Raw genomic sequence first — 21492 nt, 5'->3', positions numbered from 1 at the left:
TTGCCAGCTAAATAAATCAACTGAAGTGCTAATACAGCAAGTTGTGTCAGAAGAGGAAATGATCAAGGATCAAGAGTCTTGGTTTGAGCCAAAGGCAAATGCATTCAGTGACTTTGTTCGGGAAGTTGATACTTGGATGACAGCTGTTTATAGTCGAATGGAGGAAGCAAGGAAAACAAATGAAGCTGTTTGTCCTGCAGATAGCATATCAATGGCAGCATCTAGGACCTCTAAAAGGTCTAAGTCAAGCTCTGGCCATTCTACAGCATCGTCTGCTGCTTCTGCACGCTTGAAAGCAGAATTGGAAAAGGCTGAACTTTTGTCAAAGGCAGCAGCACTGAAGAGAAGACAAGCTTTGGATAAGCAGGAAGCTAAGATTAAAGCTGAGAGGGAAGAGTATGAGATTGAAGCTGCTCTGGCTGCTACGTATGCTAAACTGGAAGTATTGAAGGAGTTTGAGGAAACAAGTGCTGTACAAAAGACTGGGCTACAGGAAAGTCAAGATTCAGTAAGAGGGCATGTCTCATTTGCTGCAGGCCATATTCCGGCTACTGTTCAACGTGGTAACACAAGTGATGGAAACAATCGAATGCCACCAGCTAATTCTGCTCAGTTAAACCAGGCAGCTACAGGAGGTGTAGTACAAGGCCATATTTCTGTAGCCAGCGGCTCTGTTTACTCAGAAGGTTCAGAAGTAAGTCCAGAAACTTTGGTCACTGTAATGCAGCGTCAAAATGTTATTACTGATTTTCTGGTAAAGCAACAAATACTTTCTACTCTACCACAACAAAGCATTACCATCTTCAAAGGGGATCCTTTGGAATACAGACTCTTTATCAGAGCATTCGAGCATGGCGTGGAGAGTAAAACGGAGAACAGCAAGGATCGTCTCTACTATATGGAGCAGTATACGAGCGGACAGCCTCGGGAGTTAATACGGAGTTGCCTTCATATGGATCCAGACCAGGGTTACTGCAAGGCAAAAGAGCTACTAAAGGAGCATTTCGGGAATGAATACCGGATCTCTGTAGCCTACATGAACAAAGCTTTAGATTGGCCTACAATTAAAGCAGACGACGGTGAAGCTCTCAATTCACTCTCTCTTTTCCTTACCGGCTGTAGCAACGCAATGACTGACATGGAGTATATGGAGGAGTTGGATAACGTAGCCAACATGCGTGCCATTGTCAGTAAACTTCCATACAAGTTGAGAGGGGGATGGAGGAGTGTTGCCTTTGACATTGAAGAGAGACACTCTCGACGAGCCAAGTTCAAAGACCTTGTGAAGTTTATTAACACACAAGCCAAGATTGCGCTACACCCTTTGTTTGGCGATATAACGGACAGCAGCAAGGGACAAGCTAGGTTTCCAGTAAACTTCTCAGAGAGGAAGAGTGTTAAGACAATTTGCACCACAACTGCGACACCAGTAAATAATCAAGCAAGTGTCTGCACAGAGGGAAAACCAAGTAAGAACAGTCCTACCGGCTCTGTCAACGCTTTCACTAAGCCGTGTGTTTTTTGTCAAGGTGACCATAGCATGGTACAGTGTAATAAGTTAAGGAAGTCATTACACAAAGACAAGATCGACTTTCTCCGAGGGAAAGGGATATGCTTCGGTTGCTTGAAACCAGGGCACATGAGCAAGTCCTGTGAGGAGAAGTTAACCTGTGAAGTCTGTTCATTGACACATCCCACTGTGTTACACATAAAAGTCAAAGACGAGGACAAACCTATGGAAGAATCATCAGAGGATGGTGAGATGCTGTCTGTGGTCAGTGGGTTTGTGGGCGCAAAGAACAAGATGTGTTCCGCCAACGGGGCTGGGGAAGCAGAGAGTATCCTTGCCATCGTTCCTGTTCAAGTAAAGGCCAAGAATGGCAACACAGTGGTTACTTCGTATGCCTTCCTCGATCCGGGCAGTACTGCTACATTTTGCACGGAAAATCTCATGAATGAGCTCAACCTACGTGGGAAGAAGATTGACATTCTCCTAACAACCATGGGGGATCAGAAGACAGTCCACAGCAATCTTGTAACAGATTTAGAGGTGAGCAGTCTGGAAGGCAGCAATTTCATTGAGCTGCAAGAAGTATTCTCTCAAAAGACAATTCCGGCTACTACAAGAAACATTCCACGGCAAAAGGACGTGGACAGATGGCCTCATCTGGAGCGAGTGCGAATCCCCCACATCAACGCGGAAATAGGTCTGCTGATTGGGACCAATGTGCCAAAGGCAATGGAACCAGAGGAGGTCATCAGGAGTGAAAACGATGGGCCGTATGCCATAAAAACGGTCCTTGGATGGACAGTGAATGGACCTTTGAGATATGGCAACTTCGATGCAACAAGAGGTGGAGTAGTGCATGCTACATCCAATAGAATATCTGTGGCTAAGCTGGATGAACTGTGGAACAAACAGTTCAAATATGACTTCCCTGAAGGTTGCCAAGAAGAACAAGTGGGGATGTCCAGAGAGGACCTCCAATTCATGGACAGTGTGTCACAGTCTGCTAAGCTGGTAGAGGGGCATTACTGTATAGGATTACCACTAAAGAACAAGGAGGTTCGAATGCCGAACAGCCGGGTTGTAGTTGAGCAGCGTGCCTTGAACTTAAAGAAGAAGCTTCTCAAGCCCACTACCATTCCACGCTTGGAATTAACGGCAGCGACTATGGCAGGGCGAATGGACAGGATGTTGAGGAGAGAACTGCAGCTGCAGCTTGCAGAATACGTATCAAGAGGACAGAAGGTGGAATCCTTCGTGAAGAACAAGGCCTGGATCACTGGGTCAGACTTTCTCACCAAGTCAGCTGACAGCTGGCCAGAGAACCCTGATCATATGAAAGATCTCAGCACAGCAGATCCTGAGATGAAGAAAAATGCCACTGTCAATGCTCTGACAGTAGGAGAACAGTCGGATACAGTGCAGCAACTGATAGAGCACTACTCTTCAGGGACTCGCCTGAAGAAAGCGCTTAGAGTTGGTGGAAGGCTCAGTCATTCAGCCATGCCAGAAGAATCCAAACACCCAGCTATCCTGGCTAAGGGCCTTCGGGTGTCAGAGCTCATACTTCAAGAGGTCCACAAAGTGGTAGGTCACATGTCACAGTACATGGCGGACCTCTTTTGGAAGCGTTGGGTGAGGGAGTATCTGCCTGAGCTCCAAGTACGGCAGAAGTGGTTACGTGTGTCTCGAAACTTTGTTCCTGGGGACATTGTCTTGCTTGTAGACGAGACTGCACCGAGAAACTCTTGGGTCATGGGCAAAGTCGTCCAAACAGTCCCAGATGAGAATGGACTTGTTCGGCGAGTTCGTGTGAAGACCAAGACCAGTGAACTAGATAAACCCATCACTAAGGTCTGTCTTCAGCTAGAAGCAGTATGAATACTGTTGAACTGTGACATTATAAGAGACTTTTTGTTGTTTTCTTTGATTGAAACTTTAAGACCCACTGCATGTGTGTTTCTGTTAAATGATAATTGTTTCTAAGGTATGAGAACAATTAGGGGCTGGGTATGTAAGAGGCAAAGCTTAAGTTATTGTATTTGCTGTGCTTTAAGTACCGTATGCTTGAAGTAATTGATTGCTTGATTCTTTATTGTTGATTGTTTGATAGCATGTCTGTTTGACAGCCCAATTCCTTTGTTCCTGCACTTCTGATTGATAGCCCAATTAGTTTGATCTTGCACTTCTTTGAAGTATCTGATGTCTTAATTATCTGTGCTTTAATTGTGCTTAGTTTGAAGTATGTCATGTTTTTCCAGCTCAATTCATTTGACCTTCCATTTTGTGTCTGACCAATCACACACTCTGCAGTAGTGATTAGGGGCAGTTAGTAACACCTGTTAGCTTGCTGGCAGGGGAATCTTCTCATTCCAGTTTTGTAGGTGTAGAGTCAAAAGGTTTTGTACCGTGCTCTGTGGGCTCTGTTGCTTTTTGGAATACTCTGTCTTTTTGTGACGTGCTCTGAAGTTTTATAGGATTTCTGACGTGCTCTGTCATACTATGTTTTATTTTTGCCCAATTGAAAGTAAAGTTTTTTGTTCAGCTTTATGGACATCTCAGTGTGGATTATTTTCTTTTTGGGAACAACAACAACACCACGCGTACACCATGGGATACACCTTTTAAACATTTCTGCGGATACAAGGTCCATGTATTTGGGCCCAACTTCACCTAGACTGTATTCTGGAAGCAGAATACTTTCTGCTTCCAGTCACTAGTTTAAAGTCTCATTTCTCATGTCATAATATTCTTTTTGTGCATGTGCACGTGTGCATGTGCGCTCAAGAGCGAGCTTGCGCAATGCATTATGGGGTAGATTTGCTTCGCTGCGTTTTTGTAGTGACCATCGGATGGTCCCTATTCAATTCCCGGTGCATTGTGGGATACCTCAGGCCACTACATTATAGGGTGCAAAGAATCTCACTACACATTCGGACACTAAAACAAAATGGCGGAACCCCAATGTAGTGCACTGTATGGGGCATAGGGAATGAATTTGGACGCAGCCCCGTGCTTACGCCAAAGATGGTCTATTTATGAAGAGGGGCGAACTTCATTGGAGCCACTAGAGGCGCTGTGAATAATCTCTTATCTGGTGAATTACTCTTTTGTACTTTTTATTTTCATACTTTCTGAGTGCAAATGTGCACTGTTCTAATCTTGTGATACTATACCATGTGAACATTCTCTCCAATGGTTGTACAATGCTGCTGCTACTGTGTTCTAAAACACTACTGTACTACTGCACTTTTGCCCAAGACAAATTTCCCCTCAGTGGGACAGTAAAGTATATCTCATTTGGGTTGTGTTTTTAGGACTCCAGCAGGTCAGCGGGTCCTCTCAACCTGTGCTGGCCAGACTGGGAGGCGAGGCCATCCTTCCGTGTCTCGTCGACCCTCCGCTCAACATGGAGAGACGGTCAGTGTTTTGGAGCAGAGCTGACCTGAACCCACCAAACATTTACGTTTTCCAAGATGGACGTCGCATTACCACCGCCGTGAAGGTGAACCTCGTGTACAAACAGAGGACGTTCCTGTTTGACGAGGAGCTGCAACACGGTAACGTCTCCCTGAAGCTGACCGGGGTGAGCTTCACGGACCAAGGGACCTACCGCTGTCTCGTTCCACACGTGGGCAGCAGTACGATCCAGCTCCTTGTTGGTAAGATTTTAATGTTCATATTCATAACCATAACCAGTGTTGGGCCTTTTTTTGTTGTGTTTTTAGAACTCCACCAGGGGCCCGTTCCACGAAACTTGGATTAGAGATTAAGCCGGGATTGAACACATATCCTGTCTTAATACTGTATATCCTGGATCAGTGATTAACCGGTTTCATGAAAGCTGGTTGATCTTGCCAGATTAATTTAACCAGTTAACCTGGATATGTTGAGGCTTGATTCGGTTTCATGAAAGTGATGCTACATTAGTTACCATGGAAACTAATGCTTTGGATTTAGCCTGCTCCGGACCAGGCTAACAGCCAGGTTTACCCTAATCCTGATGTCTTTACTGTTCATTAAGCAGTCAAACTGATCACAAACCAATGATGTTTTCCAGATTTATTCAATTATTATGGGTTTATGTTGCCTTATTTGTATCGGTCTGCATTAAAGGACTAATTTAAGCACTATATAAGATCAAATAACCAAAATATTTAGGCTGCACATCATCATGACAGCTTGTGAGCTTGTAGATCAGCTGCTTTTGGTGAATGATCCCCATGAATAGGTTTGCTGTCGTGCAAGTGCACGGTTAAGAAGAATTATTATATTATATTATTTTTTTTTTTTGTAAAAGTGAAAACCACTAAATATTACCATTACTCATTGTTTTACAACATATTGTAACGTTTCACCCACTACTAGTCCTACATACTTACACCTAGAAACCCCATTCAAACCTATTTAGGTTCATCCTACGGTGGACATGTGTGCCTGAAAAGGAATCTTTGAAATGTTTCATAGTTTTAGAAATATAGTGCTTTCAAATTTGAGACATTTATAGGCAGATAGTGGCACTTCAAAAAATCACTTTCACCTAGAAACTCCATTCACACTTTGTAAAATTCAGCTTACTGTGGAGACACATGCTGGAACTTTTTACTTTGAAATGTTTTGTAGTTTCTGAGTTATTTAACTTAAACGCCCAATGCATTCTCAATGGCCATAGCACAAACTTTGGCATGCTACATGAACCCATGACCCTCACCAGTCTGGCCCCTGTCTGGACAACAACCCCCTTCCCCAAAGGTAGCTCCCTCAGAGGAGGGAGTTATGGCCAAATATCACAATGCGACAATATCATTATGCTTACAATATTAAGAATTCTGTTTTAAGTTAATAGTAGTGGTAAAATGTAAACTTATATTTTTGGGGTAGTTAATCATTCAGTCTATCCACTATTGAGAGACTGGCTACGTTTACATGAAGGGTGATCATTCCGAATAAATACTTCCGAATAAAATACATCCGATGTAATGTTTTTTGCCGCGAGTTTACATGGGAAATGGTCATTCCGAATGAGTGTTTATATGGAGAAGTGATAGAAGACATGATACATGTTAATTCACGTGAAACTACGCCATCTGTTGGACACATAAAATATAGGCAGTTCATTCATTGTGACTGTTTTTATTTGTAGGCCTACTACTATACTTTGTATCTACAGCACGGCCAGGGCACGCAACGCAACACTGATGATTATTATTGTATCGGGTCGCTCGTTATTTTTGAGAGAGAGAGACCGTTGAACACACACACACACACACACACACACACACACACACAGATCAGGGGTATCTCATCTGCTGCTGCTCCACGTTTTTTTTGTGGATTTCGGATCTGAAAAAAGGAACGAAATAACGCGCTCTATGTGCAAACTCCTCGGCGCCGACGGCGCGCCTTGGATATGAGCGCCTTGGAGCATGCTCAGAAAGACCAGAATGAATTTACATCCGAAGCAGTGTATACATGAGTCAAATTTCTTTCAATCGCATTGAAAATCGGAGTAATCCGGCCAGTGACATCGGAATGGTTTTTAGATCGCATCGAGCGTTTTCATTCGGATGTAAGTTTTTGTAGGTGTTTACATAACAACGTTTAATAGGATTGAACTTCTATTCGGAATGACAAGGGGATTTAACTGCTCATGTAAACGTAGCCTATGATAGATAGATAGATAGATTTCTTTATTTTTGTGTCATGCACCAAAGGCGCCCAGCCCACATGGACTTACAGGACACACCATATCATTGCATTCAATATTGCATTGTGTACAAGAAACAGGTTTGTTTTGTTGTTATTCCCCCCTTTTTTTTTCTTTTACACAAACAAAACATTCTGCCTTATTTCCCACGCCCTGCATAAAAAGTCTGCCAAAGCAAAAATACCTTTCCTAAAACAAAATTCCAGTTTTTCATAGTCCTCCAACCAGAAAAAGTCAGCACAGACGGTTGTCATTTTACAAAATAATATATGTCTTAATTATTCATATAATGGGCAGTAAAACAAAAAATTAATTTCATTTTCAATTTCTTTCAAATCACACACTAGACACACTCTGTCCTCCTCAGGAGTACCAATGAATCTACCCGTTTCTAAAGCTAATGGTAAGGTCCCAGAATGCAGCTGTGCACAAAAAGATCTCTGACTTTTGGATATATTTTGTGTAACATAAGGATCAGGGCCATAATTATTTTTAATAAGACGATATGTTCTTAGTTTTGGTTTGTACCATAATTCAACAGCCCAACTCTCCTTATACCCAAGGAACATACAGTTCTGTATTTCATGAATATTACAGCGTAGTCTATTTAAATAATAGGTCAATAGCTCAACCTGTGCTGTGTTTTTAGGACTCCAGCAGGTCAACGGGTCCTCTCAACCTTTGTTGTGTTTTTAGGACAACACCAGGTCAACGGGTCCTCTCAACCTTTGTTGTGTTTTTAGGACAATACCAGGTCAACGGGTCCTCTCAACCTGTGCTGTGTTTTTAGGACAATACCAGGTCAACGGGTCCTCTCAACCTGTGTTGTGTTTTTAGGACAACACCAGCTCAACGGGTCCTCTCAACCTGTGCTGGCCAGACTGGGAGGCCAGGTGATCCTTCCGTGTCACGTTCACCCTCCGGTCGACATGGAGAGCAGGTCAGTGTTTTGGACCAGAGCTGACCTGGAGCCAAAAGACGTTTTCACTCTCCAAGACGGACGCACCGGGAATATACCCCTGCACCCGTGGTACGAACAGAGGACGTCCCTGATCCATGAGGAGCTGTCTCGTGGTGACGTCTCGATGAGGCTGACCAGGGTGAGCTTCTCGGACGAAGGGAACTACAGCTGTTTCGTTCCACACATGGGCAGCATTATGATCCAGCTCCTTGTTGGTAAGATTACAGTATGACTACAGTACAGTAAGACTACAGTATGATCCAGCTCCTTGTTGGTAAGATTGAATGTTCATAATCATCACCAGTGTTGGGCTTGTTATTACCCCTTTCTGTGTTTTAAGCATTATGTTATACTTTAGCTTTTGAAAAATAGCAGATCTTGTAGGTCTGGTATTTTTGAAAAATCGTGAAAATGTGGCCCAAATGTTTGAATATATATATTCAGAGAGAACGTTTTTAACTCAAATCTTTGCTTCTGGGGGGGGGGGGGGGGGGCTTGGGGGGGCACTAATATATTAAAGTCTAACTCATGTTTATTAGGTGATGTAATGGTGATGTAAAACAAACGGTGCAAACACAAACATTAACAATAAAGAGACAATACGACGTAATGAGTTACATTATGACGTACATTTTCCCTGCATTGTCAATGGCGTTTACAAGACAAACATGGAACTAAAGACAAACATTAAACCTCAAAGAAATAAGTGATATTTGAATGAAGTGGAACCACTGAATATAACTTTAACTGTTCAGGCTGACCTATACGTGTCTCTCCACAGACCAAGAGGTGACGTACCTTCCACCACGAGGCAGAGGCATCCGTGTGGAACTGCAACCAGACATCAGCTCTGTTCCTAACGTCACCTTCATCCTGTGGATGCACGGAGGTAGGTAGAGAGAGAGAGAGGGAGAGAGAGGACTCCAGAGAAGAAGGGAAGATATAACCTCATTGTCAGCTCTGTAGCAGTGGCCGGCAAACTGTGTTCTTCGGGATCAGACTAGTGTAGAAACATAGGGAAGGTTACCGTATATTAGATCAGTCGATGGGTGGACTAGTGTAGAAACACAGGGAAGGTTGCCGTATATTAGATCAGTCGATGGGTGGACTAGTGTAGAAACACAGGGAAGGTTACCGTATATTAGATCAGTCGATGGGTGGACTAGTGTAGAAACACAGGGAAGGTTACCGTATATTAGATCAGTCGATGGGTGGACCAGTGAAGAAACACAGGGAAGGTTACCGTATATTAGATCAGTCGATGGGTGGACTAGTGTAGAAACACAGGGAAGGTTACTGTGCTGCCCTTGCAACACGTGCCTATGTGTAGCTAGACAGCTAGTTAACACTTTCTGAAATCCTCCAATAAAGAGACAAGGCTTGACTTTTCTTGAATTTACTGAAGTCTCCACAGGTAATTTTGTAAAACTGAAACAGTACAGAAATAAACATAAAAAAGAATTAGCACACATGTACTGTAAATAAACACAACAAAGGAATTACCACAGGTATTATGTGTGTGAGTAATAGTATGCCTTGTAGGCTAATTGCATTGAACTAGTAGGAACACAAAGTTGACACACAGAAAGCACTGCAGCCCCTGCTGCAGTAAGCTAAATGTTGTTAAGCTAACATGTGCTTACACTATTACCAAACAAACAATTAACCTAGCTTACACAGGAAAGTTGCAAAATCATTCATCATGAAATATAACATCCCATTGATAAACTACAACTAAAATGTACTTACAGACAAATAATGTCCAAGGCAAAAGCATATAAGAAGAATTCTGTACACAGCTCACTGTTCTGTGGGGAATGGCTGACTCAACTGAGTTTTGTTTTACTAGGAAATGCTGGCCCTACTGAGTTTCGTTTCACTTTCTACTTCCACCACTGGAGGGCAGTAAAACCTGTTACAATACACTTCACCTTTTAACTAACTTATTTAAATGACAGAATTATTACACATTTACCAAACTGCCATTCCAAGGCAGCACAGTTATCGTATATTAGATCAGTCGATGGGTGGCTCTTCTCTTCCAAGACAGATTTTGCTCTCTCATTAGAAGGCGGGTCTAAGTGCCATCCAACCGTTTCTCTAGTTTCTTTGACAGTGTCCATGTCTCGGAGCCATAGAGTGTTTTACTTTATATGTTTTACTAAGCTAGGATGACCAGATAGAAACTGTAGGCAGGTATCAATAACCTTTGTTTTGTGGTCATTTAACAGCCAACCTAGCAGCAGACTGGGAACTGGGTTTTGGTGTGGATTTGTACGGGACGTTTAAAGACCGCACAACACTGGACAGACACACTGGACGGCTGGTCATCGACAACATGACCGTAGAAGACATGGGGCTGTATTCTGTGGCGATCAACCACAGACCTCACCACAAGGTCTACGTGCTCAAAGAGATGAGTAAGTATGACTCGTCATTGTCTCCACCTGGAAAAACACATTTTTGGAGATTACTCCTCCAGATTCAGTTGGGGCGGGGCGATATGACGACATATATCGTATAGATTACTCCTCCAGATTCAGTTGGGGCGGGGCGATATGACGATATATATCGTATAGACCAGTGATAACCAACCTTTTCAAGCCCAAGAGCCCATTTTATTCCCAATTGTAAGCCAAGATCTACCACTAAAACGTGTTAGAAAAAACACTTGTTTTTTGCTATTTAATAATAATAATAATAATAAAACTTTATTTGTATAGCACCTTTCATGACATGAAATGCAGCTCAAAGTGCTTTACAGAAAAATGGAGGATAAAAGAAAAGCAAGGCAACAACATTAAAAACAAGCAGTAATGCAATACAGTGAGGACATGAATAACAAAAATAAAAAATAAAAGATCAATTAAAAGCAATGTTGTAGAAGTGGGTCTTGAGCTGAGCTTTAAAAATGTCTACAGAGGCTGCCTGACGAAGGTACAGTGGGAGCTTGTTCCATGCCGACGGCCCGTAGAAGCAAAAAGCTGCTTCCCCGTATTTTTTAGTTGCCATTGTTTTTGGCAAAGCGAGCAGGCCAGCAGTGGAAGACCTTAGGGGGCGGTTTGGGACATATTTAGGCAGGCAGTCATGTAGGTAGGAAGGTGCGAGACCATTGAGAGCTTTATAGACAAGTAAAATAATTTTAAAATCAATCCTAAAAACAACCGGAAGCCAGTGCAGTGATGCCAAAACTGGAGTAATATGTTCTCTCATCTTAGTTCTAGTTAAAACTCTGGCTGCTGCATTTTGGACAAGTTGTAATCTGTCAGTTGTTTTCTTAGGCAGTCCTGAAAAAAGTGCATTGCAGTAGTCAAGCCGAGAAAAAACAAAGGCGTGGATTAGCGTTTTTGCATCGTCCAAGGACAAATAGGCTCTGATTCGTGCAATATTTCTAAGGTGAAAAAAGGCAATCTTGGTAACATGATTAATGTGTGAATTAAAATTCAATTCAGAATCAATAATAACCCCCAGGTTCTTTACTTTACTGTTACTTTCTACAGTCAGGTTACCAAAGTCTGCTTATTATTGATTCTTTCTGCTCACTAGAACCGATTTATGAGAACTTCTGTCTTATCCTCATTTAGCTTGAGAAAGTTCTCACTCATCCAACATTTAATGCTAGACAAACAGGTCAACAGCGGGTCTAAAGCACAGGGATTCTGACAGGCTCAATGCATGTGCACACATCCACACAAAGACTAAAGCTTAAATTAGAATAAATACTTATAGTAAGTTATATTATCAATGTCAAATAATATTAAGACAAATGTATTAGAAATAAAAAATATTAGGACAGAAATACAAATAAACTTCTTTGTTGAGTTTTTTTTAAATGAAACAAAATGCAAAGGACATGAATTGCTTTTACAGCACAATATTTTGTTTCTCATTTCAATGAATATTCACATTGGCAGATGTTCAAATGACATAGGCATAACATGACCATATATATTTGCACAGATATGGTGACATACTCTCAGGGTCAGCCCACCTTTAATGAGACTGCTGTGACTGCACTTTATCTGCAAGCGTTTTGAAATCTGGTTCATATTTAGTGATTGCCAGTCTGAGGGTGTCATTAAGATGTGAGTCAGTCATACGAGTTCATGATGGCGTCCCCGACACGTTGAATACTAAACTTATTTGTAAAGTTCGAACGCCAACTTTTAACCAAACGTGGGAGAAAAGTAGAAAACACTGTGCACGGCTGCACGCACAAATAAAGAGTGCACTCGCGCACGCACATGACGGATTATTATCAATCAAAACAATCCTTAGCGTCGCTTACAAAAGCATGTGTTGCACAGCATGAATGATAAGTAATCACCGACCTGGCTGGATAAATATCAGTGGTCCATATCCATTGTGTGACCTGCTTAACGAGCAACGGTAGGCAGCCGAGTAAGTTACCAGCTTAGTAAATTAATAGTCTACTGTAGCTGTGTGTCCGATGTTCTGTCTGAAGTAGTCAAAGCCAAGGAGAATGTTACAATTAAACATTGTACTAAACATTTTGACACTTTGTCATAGTGATATAATATTCATGCTGTGCAACACATGCTTTTAAGCGACGCTAAGGATTGTTTTGATCGATAATAATCCGTCATGTGCGTGCGCGAGTGCACTCTTTATTTGTGCGTGCAGCCGTGCACAGTGTTTCTCCCACGTTTGGTTAAAAGTTGGCGTTCGAACTTTACAAATAAAGTTTAGTATTCAACGTGTCGGGGACGCCATCATGCTGCGTTCACTCTGACGCTCTGTGCTGCCTGCGAGGGAACAACAGACACACAGGACACAGCACATGAGCACAGAGTGCTAAAAAGGGGTGGGCCGAGGGCGGTGCGGTGGAAGCAAGGGGAACAGATCTTCAAGCTAAAATGCATCGAGCCTCTACACGTTAGCTTGTAGATCTGCTCTTTTTTGCGAACGACATTCTGCTGTGATGTCTGGCTGCCCGTCAGTCTGACACTTTGGGATCGACTTGAAAGGTTCCCGCGAGCTACTGGTAGTTGGTTACCCCTGGTATAGACGATAGAAAATGTCTATCGTGAAAAATGTTCTCGTTCTCGTTTATATCGTCGTGTCGCAAAACAAGCGTATTTTACGTCACAGCTGGGCATGGATTAGTTGATGACGCGGTCGCTTCCCAACGACTTTAACAAACTACAACAGACACTACAACTACAACAACAGAACATTTAGATTCCATATACAGAACTTAAAATGAACTGAAACAACTGTGTGGCAGTGAGTGACATGAGGTAAGTACTCGGCCTGAACAAAAATCGGTTTAGTAAAAGAATATGCTATATATGAGTATATCGTTATCGTTATAAAACAAATTCTATGTCGTGATATGAGATTTTAAGGGTAACTGTATAATTGCAATATTACACTTGAGGGTGTGATTATTGCCACGACAGGGATGCGGTCAGGAACGAGACGAAGTCGAGTTCCGCAAGCATCACTGAAGTGGTTGAACAACACCCTCTCGTGTAATATTGCTTAATTGAGAAACAAGCCCAAATAAATAACTACACTTTAGAAACGAGCCCAAATAAACAACTACACTTTAGAAACAAGACCAAATAAACAACTACACTTTAGAAACAAGACCAAATAAACAACTACACTTTAGAAACGAGACCAAATAAACAACTACACTTTAGAAACAAGACCAAATAAACAACTACACTTTAGAAACGAGACCAAATAAACAACTACACTTTAGAAACAAGACCAAATAAACAACTACACTTTAGAAACAAGACCAAATAAACAACTACACTTTAGAAACAAGCCCAAATAAACTTCTACACTTTAGAAACAAGCCCAAATAAACTTCTACACTTTAGAAACAAGCCCAAATAAACTTCTACACTTTAGAAACAAGCCCAAATAAGCAACTAGTGGCCATACACTTTGGAAAGAAACCCCCTAAAAACCCTACCCGCTACTATGAAGTAAAGGGGCGGCGATTGACGAAAGATGTCATTGAAATCCGGCTCAAATCCGCCTCCCTCTGGACCAGCCGGGGCGCCTGATGGAGGGGAAAGGAATAACGTGTTCGCGTTCCTTCCACGCGCTGCGTTTCCAACTGGGGAAACTCCCTCTCCTGTCGGGTGAAAAGAAGGGGCTTAGACTCCTCATGCATAGAAGGAAGCATGAGGTCAGTTCAGGGTCAGCAGGAGGCATGTTAACATCTCGTCTTCAGTCAGTTGCCCCGGCTTGTGTATGCGCGTGTGCACATGTGTGCGTGCGCGTGTGCAATGTGCATGTGTTCATAATAGATGTGTGGTGCATTAACCCATTCTGACCTGAGATCAGATTCTAAAGATGTCTTCTACATCCTGACAGTTTTCTGAAAAAGCTATGTTTCTATGTCGGTCGTTCTTCGATTTTTCAAAAATGTTTGAAATTGCTAATGTTTCAATTGCTAAATTATAACATAATGTTTAAAACACCAAAAGGGCCCAGAATGGGTTGATTCTTCATGTCTTCATTCTGTGTCCTCAACAGAGAGAGTCCCACATCCAGAGCTATCCATCGTGACACCATGTGACTCATTCTGTCTCCTCAACAGAGAGAGTCCCACATCCAGAGCTATCCATCGTGACACCATGTGACTCATTCTGTCTCCTCAACAGAGAGAGTCCCACATCCAGAGCTATCCATCGTGACACCATGTGACTCATTCTGTCTCCTCAACAGAGAGAGTCCCACATCCAGAGCTATCCATCGTGACACCATGTGACTCATTCTGTCTCCTCAACAGAGAGAGTCCCACATCCAGAGCTATCCATCGTGACACCATGTGACTCATTCTGTCTCCTCAACAGAGAGAGTCCCACATCCAGAGCTATCCATCATGACACCATGTGACTCATTCTGTCTCCTCAACAGAGAGAGTCCCACGTCCAGAGCTATCCATCGTGACACCATGTGACTCATTCTGTCTCCTCAACAGAGAGAGTCCCACGTCCAGAGCTATCCATCGTGACACCATGTGACTCATTCTGTCTCCTCAACAGAGAGAGTCCCACATCCAGAGCTATCCATCGTGGCACCATGTGACTCCAACTCCAGCAGCTGCACGCTGCAGTGCAGCGTATTGGGAGACGTCAAGTCAGAGTCGGGCAAGGTCGTCTATCGGTGGAGGTTCCACGGAGAGAAATGGACTCCACCCAAACCCAACGAGACCAGGATCTACAGCGATGAGGAATGGATCGGGCCCGACTCCCGGACGGTGACGATCAGCGACGACGAGGAAGGGAGAAGAGTTAAAAGAATATCCTGTGCGATAAAGAACCCGTTCAGTGTGGAGCAGAGCGAGGCTGTAGACAACCCGCTTTACAGAGGTACAAATAGTTTAGTGTGTGTGTGTGTGTGTGTGTGTGTGTGTGTGTGTGTGTGTGTGTGTGTGTGTGTGTGTGTGTGCGTGTGCGTGTGCGTGTGCGTGTGCGTGTGCGTGTGCGTGTGCAAGGGTTATAGTTCAGATATTTGGCCTTTACTTTATATCCCATAGCCTGGATGTATGTAATCCCATTGCCCAGGGGTTCTGTCCATCTCTCCTCCCATTTGCCAGCCATGCCAGTGGTTATCAAAGTGCGGTCCGGGGACCCCCAGGGGGTCCTTGAGGGGTTGCTAGGGGGGGGGGGGGCATAATTATTGACTCCTATAGAGCGCAGCAGTCCCACCCCCTTTCAGAAAAGCGAGTGGCCCAGGAAATGAAACTCCAATGCATTTTTCCATCGGCACTTCGAATATAATTTATTTAAAGACGGTTACGCCGCGGACAAAGCCAATTCGGATCATGACAAATCATGACAATGAACACAATGTTTTGGGACGAAATAATTTATAAGACGAAAAACAAAACAAATTGTGTTGTCTCCTGCCTTTATTTTCTTCTTTCTAATGATTTGATCGTCCCAAAACATTGTGTTCATTGTCATGATTTGTCATGATCCGAATTGGCTTTGTCCGCGGCGTAACCGTCTTTAAATAAATTATGTTCGAAGTGCCGATGGAAAAATGCATTGGGGTTTCATTTCCTGGGCCACTCGCTTTTCTGAAAGGGGGCGGGACTGCTGCGCTCTATTGGCTGGGCTTCAAACAGCCATAACTCCAGTTTCCAGCATGCTAAAGGTCCCAAACCTGATGGGTTGGTAGGAATTATTGTTTTATCAAAGTGGAAAGCCGTACGGACTTCCACTTTCATAAAACTATAATTCGTACTTCCGGTTTGTCGGATTGACTTGAAACTCCTCCCACAACTCTATGAGGGGGGTGGAGCTAGATGGTGCAACCAGGACCTGGATCTGTTCACTTCCTGTTTTACTAGGAAGCATTCGCAGGGGAATTTAAAAAATGTTCAGAGATTTCCTTTTCTATTTATGTTTTCTATTTCTGTCTTTCAGAACCAACAGCCAGAGGATTAAGACGTGGCATTATTGTTACTCTCTGCATGTACGCAGTAGCACTGGTAGCTTTATACGGGAACAAGAAACCTTGTGAGTCTTTCATTTATTTTTAACTAGATTTATTTACAATCTATATTGATATAAATCCATCCTTCTCTGTGTCATTATGTGAAGACGAGAATGATCCTATAGTGTCTCCTCACTGACCAATCACTGTCTCACATCTCACTGACCAATCACTGCCTCACATCTCTCTCACTGACCAATCACTGTCTCTCATCTCACTGACCAATCACTGCCTCACATTTCAGCTTTGACAGAAGAAGACAAGAAAAGACGACGCAGAGCCGCCAAACTGAGAGGTGTGTGTGTGTGTGTGTGTGTGTGTGTGTGTGTGTGTGTGTGTGTGTGTGTGTGTGTGTGTGTGTGTGTGTGTGTGTGTGTGTGTGTGTGTGTGTGTGTGTGTGTGTGTGTGTGTGTGTGTGGAGAGAGACAAGGCTGTTAAACATATAATTGCTTTGTTCGCTACAGGTCTGTTGAAGAGAACACCAGGATATCGTCACATCACTGACTATGAAGAGGAGCTTCAACGCAACATGAACAACACATATCTGAGTGTAGATTTGGGCACACAGTCTGAGGTCGTGTTTGAAAAGGTCTTCGCTCCGCTCTACAATGTAGACATCGAAAGAACAGACATCCACAGCCATCATGAGGCCAGACAGATGGAGATGAAGAAGCCAGGAGAGGGAACAGAAATCCAACTGGGTCAGATGTTCAAAGACCTTTCTGGACGTATCCTAAGAACAGTGCTGACCGTTGGCTGTGCAGGAATTGGGAAAACGATCCTCGTACACAAATTTATGTTCGACTGGGCCAAGAAATGTTTCCCCCAAGACCTACACCTCGTGTTCCCGCTCAAGTTCCGCCAGTTAAATATGCTCAAGGGACAGAAGTTTACTTTGGCACAGCTAATTCACAGCTGCATCGTGGAAACCAGATTTATCGAGGAAGACGTTCTTAATCTTATCTTCACTAAATTGCAGAAGTCAAGAAACTACAACGACGTCCCCTTCAAAGTCATGTTTGTTCTGGATGGTTATGATGAAAATAATTTCAAGTTTGATTTCAGCACAAAAATTGGCCTCATGAATGTCAACGACTCTTACCCAGTGGAAGATCTCCTTGTAAACCTCATCAAGGGAGAGCTCCTCCCCTCTGCTCGCATCTGGATAACCTCGCGACCTGTAGCGGCCAATCAGATCCCTAAGGAGTTTGTAAAGAGGATGACAGAAGTACGAGGGTTCATCAGCGATAACCAGAAGAAGGAGTTCTTCGAGAAGACGTTCAGTGATGAGAACCAGGCCAGATCAATCCTCTCACAGATCAAAGAATCAAAGATCCTCCTCACCATGTGTGAAATCCCAGTCTTCTGTTGGATCCTTGCTACCGTTGTGAAGAACATGTTGAAGAACATGGGGGCGACATTCAGGCTGCCCAAAACCCTGGTTGAGCTGTTCTGCCACTTCCTGATGGGTGAGATACAGCGGGAGAATCCTGAACAAGGCGAGGCAGACAGAGTGAAGCTCATAAAGGATGCAGGGGAAGTTCTTCTGAAGCTGGGCCAGCTGGCGTTTCACCAACTGGTCAAAGGCAACATCATTTTCTATGAGGAGGACCTGAAGGCGTGTGGTCTTGATGTGAACGTGGACTTGAAGAACTTGGGCTTTTGCACAAAGTTCTTCAAAGAAGACGGTTTGTTCTTCCACAAAACGGTCTACTGCTTCGTTCATCTGAGCATCCAGGAGTTTCTGGCTGCAGTCTACCTGTCCCACTGTTTCACTCAGAAGAACACGGAGGTCCTGAAGACATTCCTGGGAGACCGCCGTTTCAACAGTGACAGTTCCCTGTCTGACTTCCTGAAGGCTGCTATAACGAAAACCCTGCAGAGTGAGAGTGGACAACTGGACCTCTTTGTCCGCTTCCTACATGGTCTCTCACTGCAGTCCAACCAGAGTCTGTTAGGAGGCCTGCTGGGTCAGACAGAGAACAGTCCAGAGGAGATCCAGAGAGTCATCGACAACCTGAAGGAGATGAATGATGGTGATGCCTCTCCTGACAGATGTATCAACATCTTCCACTGTCTGATGGAGATGAACGACCCGTCAGTCAGTCGGGGGATCCAACAGTACCTGGAGTCAGAGAGCAGCTCAGGGAAGGAACTCTCTGTGCCCCAGTGTTCAGCTCTGGCCTCCATGCTGCAGATGTCAGAGGAGGTTCTGGAGGAGTTGGACCTGCAGAAATACAACGCGTCAAAGGAGGGGCGACTGAGACTGGTCCCAGCTGTGAAGAACTGCAAAACAGCCAGGTTAGTAGTGTGAATGTTAACATGTTAGATCACTATATACTTAATTAATTCAGAGAGAGAGAGAGAATTCAAGTGTGTTTAGTATATTTAGTGATATCAGGGTGATTTTGCCATGGCATGCGGTCGTACAGACTGTTCATCTGTTGACAGAACATTTCTTCACTTCACTGCCATAGAGTGGAACAACAGCAGCGAGTTGGGATCGTTTTCATTATTTAATGTTTGTATTACAATCAAATGACAACAGTGGAAAGTAATGTGTGTGTAATGTGTAAGTATGTGTTACTCACTGCCGCTATTTGCTTAGTTAGAAAAGTATCCAAACACACACACACACACACACACACACACACACACACACACATTTCAGACGGCACCACAGGGAACCTCCTTGACAGTGAACATGGTCTGTTCTGTTTTGATCATCTCTGATTTTACATTTAATCTGTAATTACAGACTTGTTGACTGTGGCCTCGGAGAGGAACACGTTGAAGTTGTGGCTTCAGCTCTCAGCTCCAATCCGTCCCATTTGAGAGAACTGGACCTGAGTGGAAACGGCTTGAAGGATTCTGGACTGGATCTCATCTGTGCTGCACTGAAGAGCCCAAACTGTTGTCTGGAGACTCTCAGGTCAGATTAATTTAACATCCTTATTTGTTTTTTTGTTAAGTAAAGTTCTGTTATAGTAAGTGATTATAATGTAGTTATGATGGTGGTAGTATTTGAAGAGTGTGGATGAGGTTAATATCATGTTCTAAAACGGGTAGTCCCAATACTTCATTCTGATTGGCTGGTTACCGTCACGTGACCGGTGTAAATTTCACCGATAACCCACTCCTTCAATCACTTTGTATCATCTTGCAGCCTTGTAGCTGAACTGGGGAAGAGGAGCGCTTCATTGCTTTACAAACACATGCCGTGCGGGCGTCTAAGCACCGCCCGGCTCATATGACTGTGAATGTGTGGCTCCAGGCAGCCCCGTAAAGATATCAAGCGCTATTCTCCCATCACATAGGCTACTTGCGGGGAAAAACAAGGAAGTGTTGTGGCTCTGGCTCGCTCGCTCTGGTGGCGCAAAGCGTAGATACTTTTGTGAATGTAATAGTTTTATTAGGTTAATATTGCTATAATGTTTGTAACCGTTTTAGAAAAGCAATAAGCCACTCGAGGCTTATTAGGTAACCTCTCAGGTAACCTGAGACCTCTCGTGGCTTATTGCTTAAGTAACTCACACTGACCATAATATTGATAAGATACAGTGACTAATGTATGTAGTCTTTATGCTGAGATACCACATTTAAAACCTAAACACCTCTGAGTGGTTCAATGTGTTATGTTGTCAGAGTGTCATCCCCTAGTTTTGAATGATATTTATATTAACTATTTTGCTGCTATCTAAGTTTATAAACGTAGTGAGGCTAACGGTGCCTAATGGTGCTAACTACACGTATGTGCGGAGACAACCGTATACTCCATATATGAAAGCGTAGTAGCTTAGCTTACTTAGGGCAGGAACCCCTTTTGGTGTTTTAACTAAGCATTATGTTATACTTTAGCTATTGAAAAATAGCAGATCTACAAGCTCATAGTGCGCCGAGTGGCGCGCCACCCAGTGGCGAGCTTGTAGGTCTGCTATTTATTTTTAATCGTGAATGCAACACAAATCTTTGAATATATAAATTCTTTCAGAAGACGTTTCTTTTCAGGCCTAAATGGGTTTTTGGGCAGGAACCCCTTTTGGTGTTTTAACTAAGCATTATGTTATATTTTAGCTATTGAAAAATAGCAGATCTACAAGCTCATAGCGCGCCACAGAGTGGCGTGCTTCGAGCTTGTAGGTCTGCTATTTTTGAAAAATCCTTAAATGTGGCCAAATCATTGAATATATATTTCAGAGCATTTTTAACTAAAATATTTGCTTCTGGGGGGTCCCTGGAACTACATATTTTCAGATGGGGGTCCGTGGCCCAATAGAGAGAATTCTGGGGGTCCTTGACATGAAAAAGGTTGAGCACCACTGAATAGAAACATAGGTTTTTCAGAAAAATGTTAGGATTTAGAAGCCTTTTTTTATCGACCTCAGTCCAAAATGGGCCAATAGCGTTTCTGTGCTTGCTCAGTATGAAGAAAGTGTCCAGAGATATGAGGGACTGTGTGTGTGTGTGTGTGTGTGTGTGTGTGTGTGTGTGTGTGTGTGTGTGTGTGTGTGTGTGTGTGTGTGTGTGTGTGTGTGTGTGTGTGTGTGTGTGTGTGTGTGTGTGTGTGTGTGTGTGTGTGTGTGTGTGTTCGTTCTACAAGTGAAAGCAACAGAGGGGTATTATTATCTATCCAGGAATATGTATTTTATTGGTTTTAATCTCCCCCTCGCCCCCTTTCTCTCTCTCTCTCTCTATGTCTCTCTCTGTCTCTCTCTGTCTCTCTCTCTCTCTCTCTCTCTCTCTCTCTCTCTCTCTCTCTCTCTCTCTCTCTCTGTCCATCTGGTTGTATTCTTCATTTAGACTGAAGAACTGCTCCTTGTCAATGAG

At 43.3% G+C, this 21492-nt stretch overlaps 1 protein-coding gene across 1 annotated transcript in view; it reads left to right on the top strand.

The window, feature by feature from the left end:
• Nucleotides 1–1129: 1129 nt before the first annotated feature.
• Nucleotides 1130–21492, top strand: part of LOC308322307 (uncharacterized protein) — a gene marked incomplete at its 5' end in the record, with an annotated part of 35148 nt that continues 14785 nt past the window's right edge. The window contains 12 exons of the mRNA XM_080773509.1: nt 1130–1190; nt 1716–3335; nt 4825–5169; nt 8052–8390; nt 8957–9064; nt 10407–10595; nt 15207–15533; nt 16596–16688; nt 16910–16960; nt 17130–18966; nt 19424–19597; nt 21466–21492. The exon at nt 21466–21492 is cut by the window's right edge and continues 321 nt beyond it. Coding sequence (XP_080629635.1) covers nt 1130–1190; nt 1716–3335; nt 4825–5169; nt 8052–8390; nt 8957–9064; nt 10407–10595; nt 15207–15533; nt 16596–16688; nt 16910–16960; nt 17130–18966; nt 19424–19597; nt 21466–21492 — 5171 coding nt within the window. The remainder of the gene's footprint in view (nt 1191–1715; nt 3336–4824; nt 5170–8051; nt 8391–8956; nt 9065–10406; nt 10596–15206; nt 15534–16595; nt 16689–16909; nt 16961–17129; nt 18967–19423; nt 19598–21465) is intronic.

The sequence above is a fragment of the Protomyctophum bolini genome, assembly GCF_963924005.1.
Source record: "Protomyctophum bolini genome assembly, chromosome: 10".
NCBI lineage: Eukaryota > Metazoa > Chordata > Actinopteri > Myctophiformes > Myctophidae > Protomyctophum > Protomyctophum bolini.
This window is presented reverse-complemented; position numbering and strand designations above follow the sequence as displayed.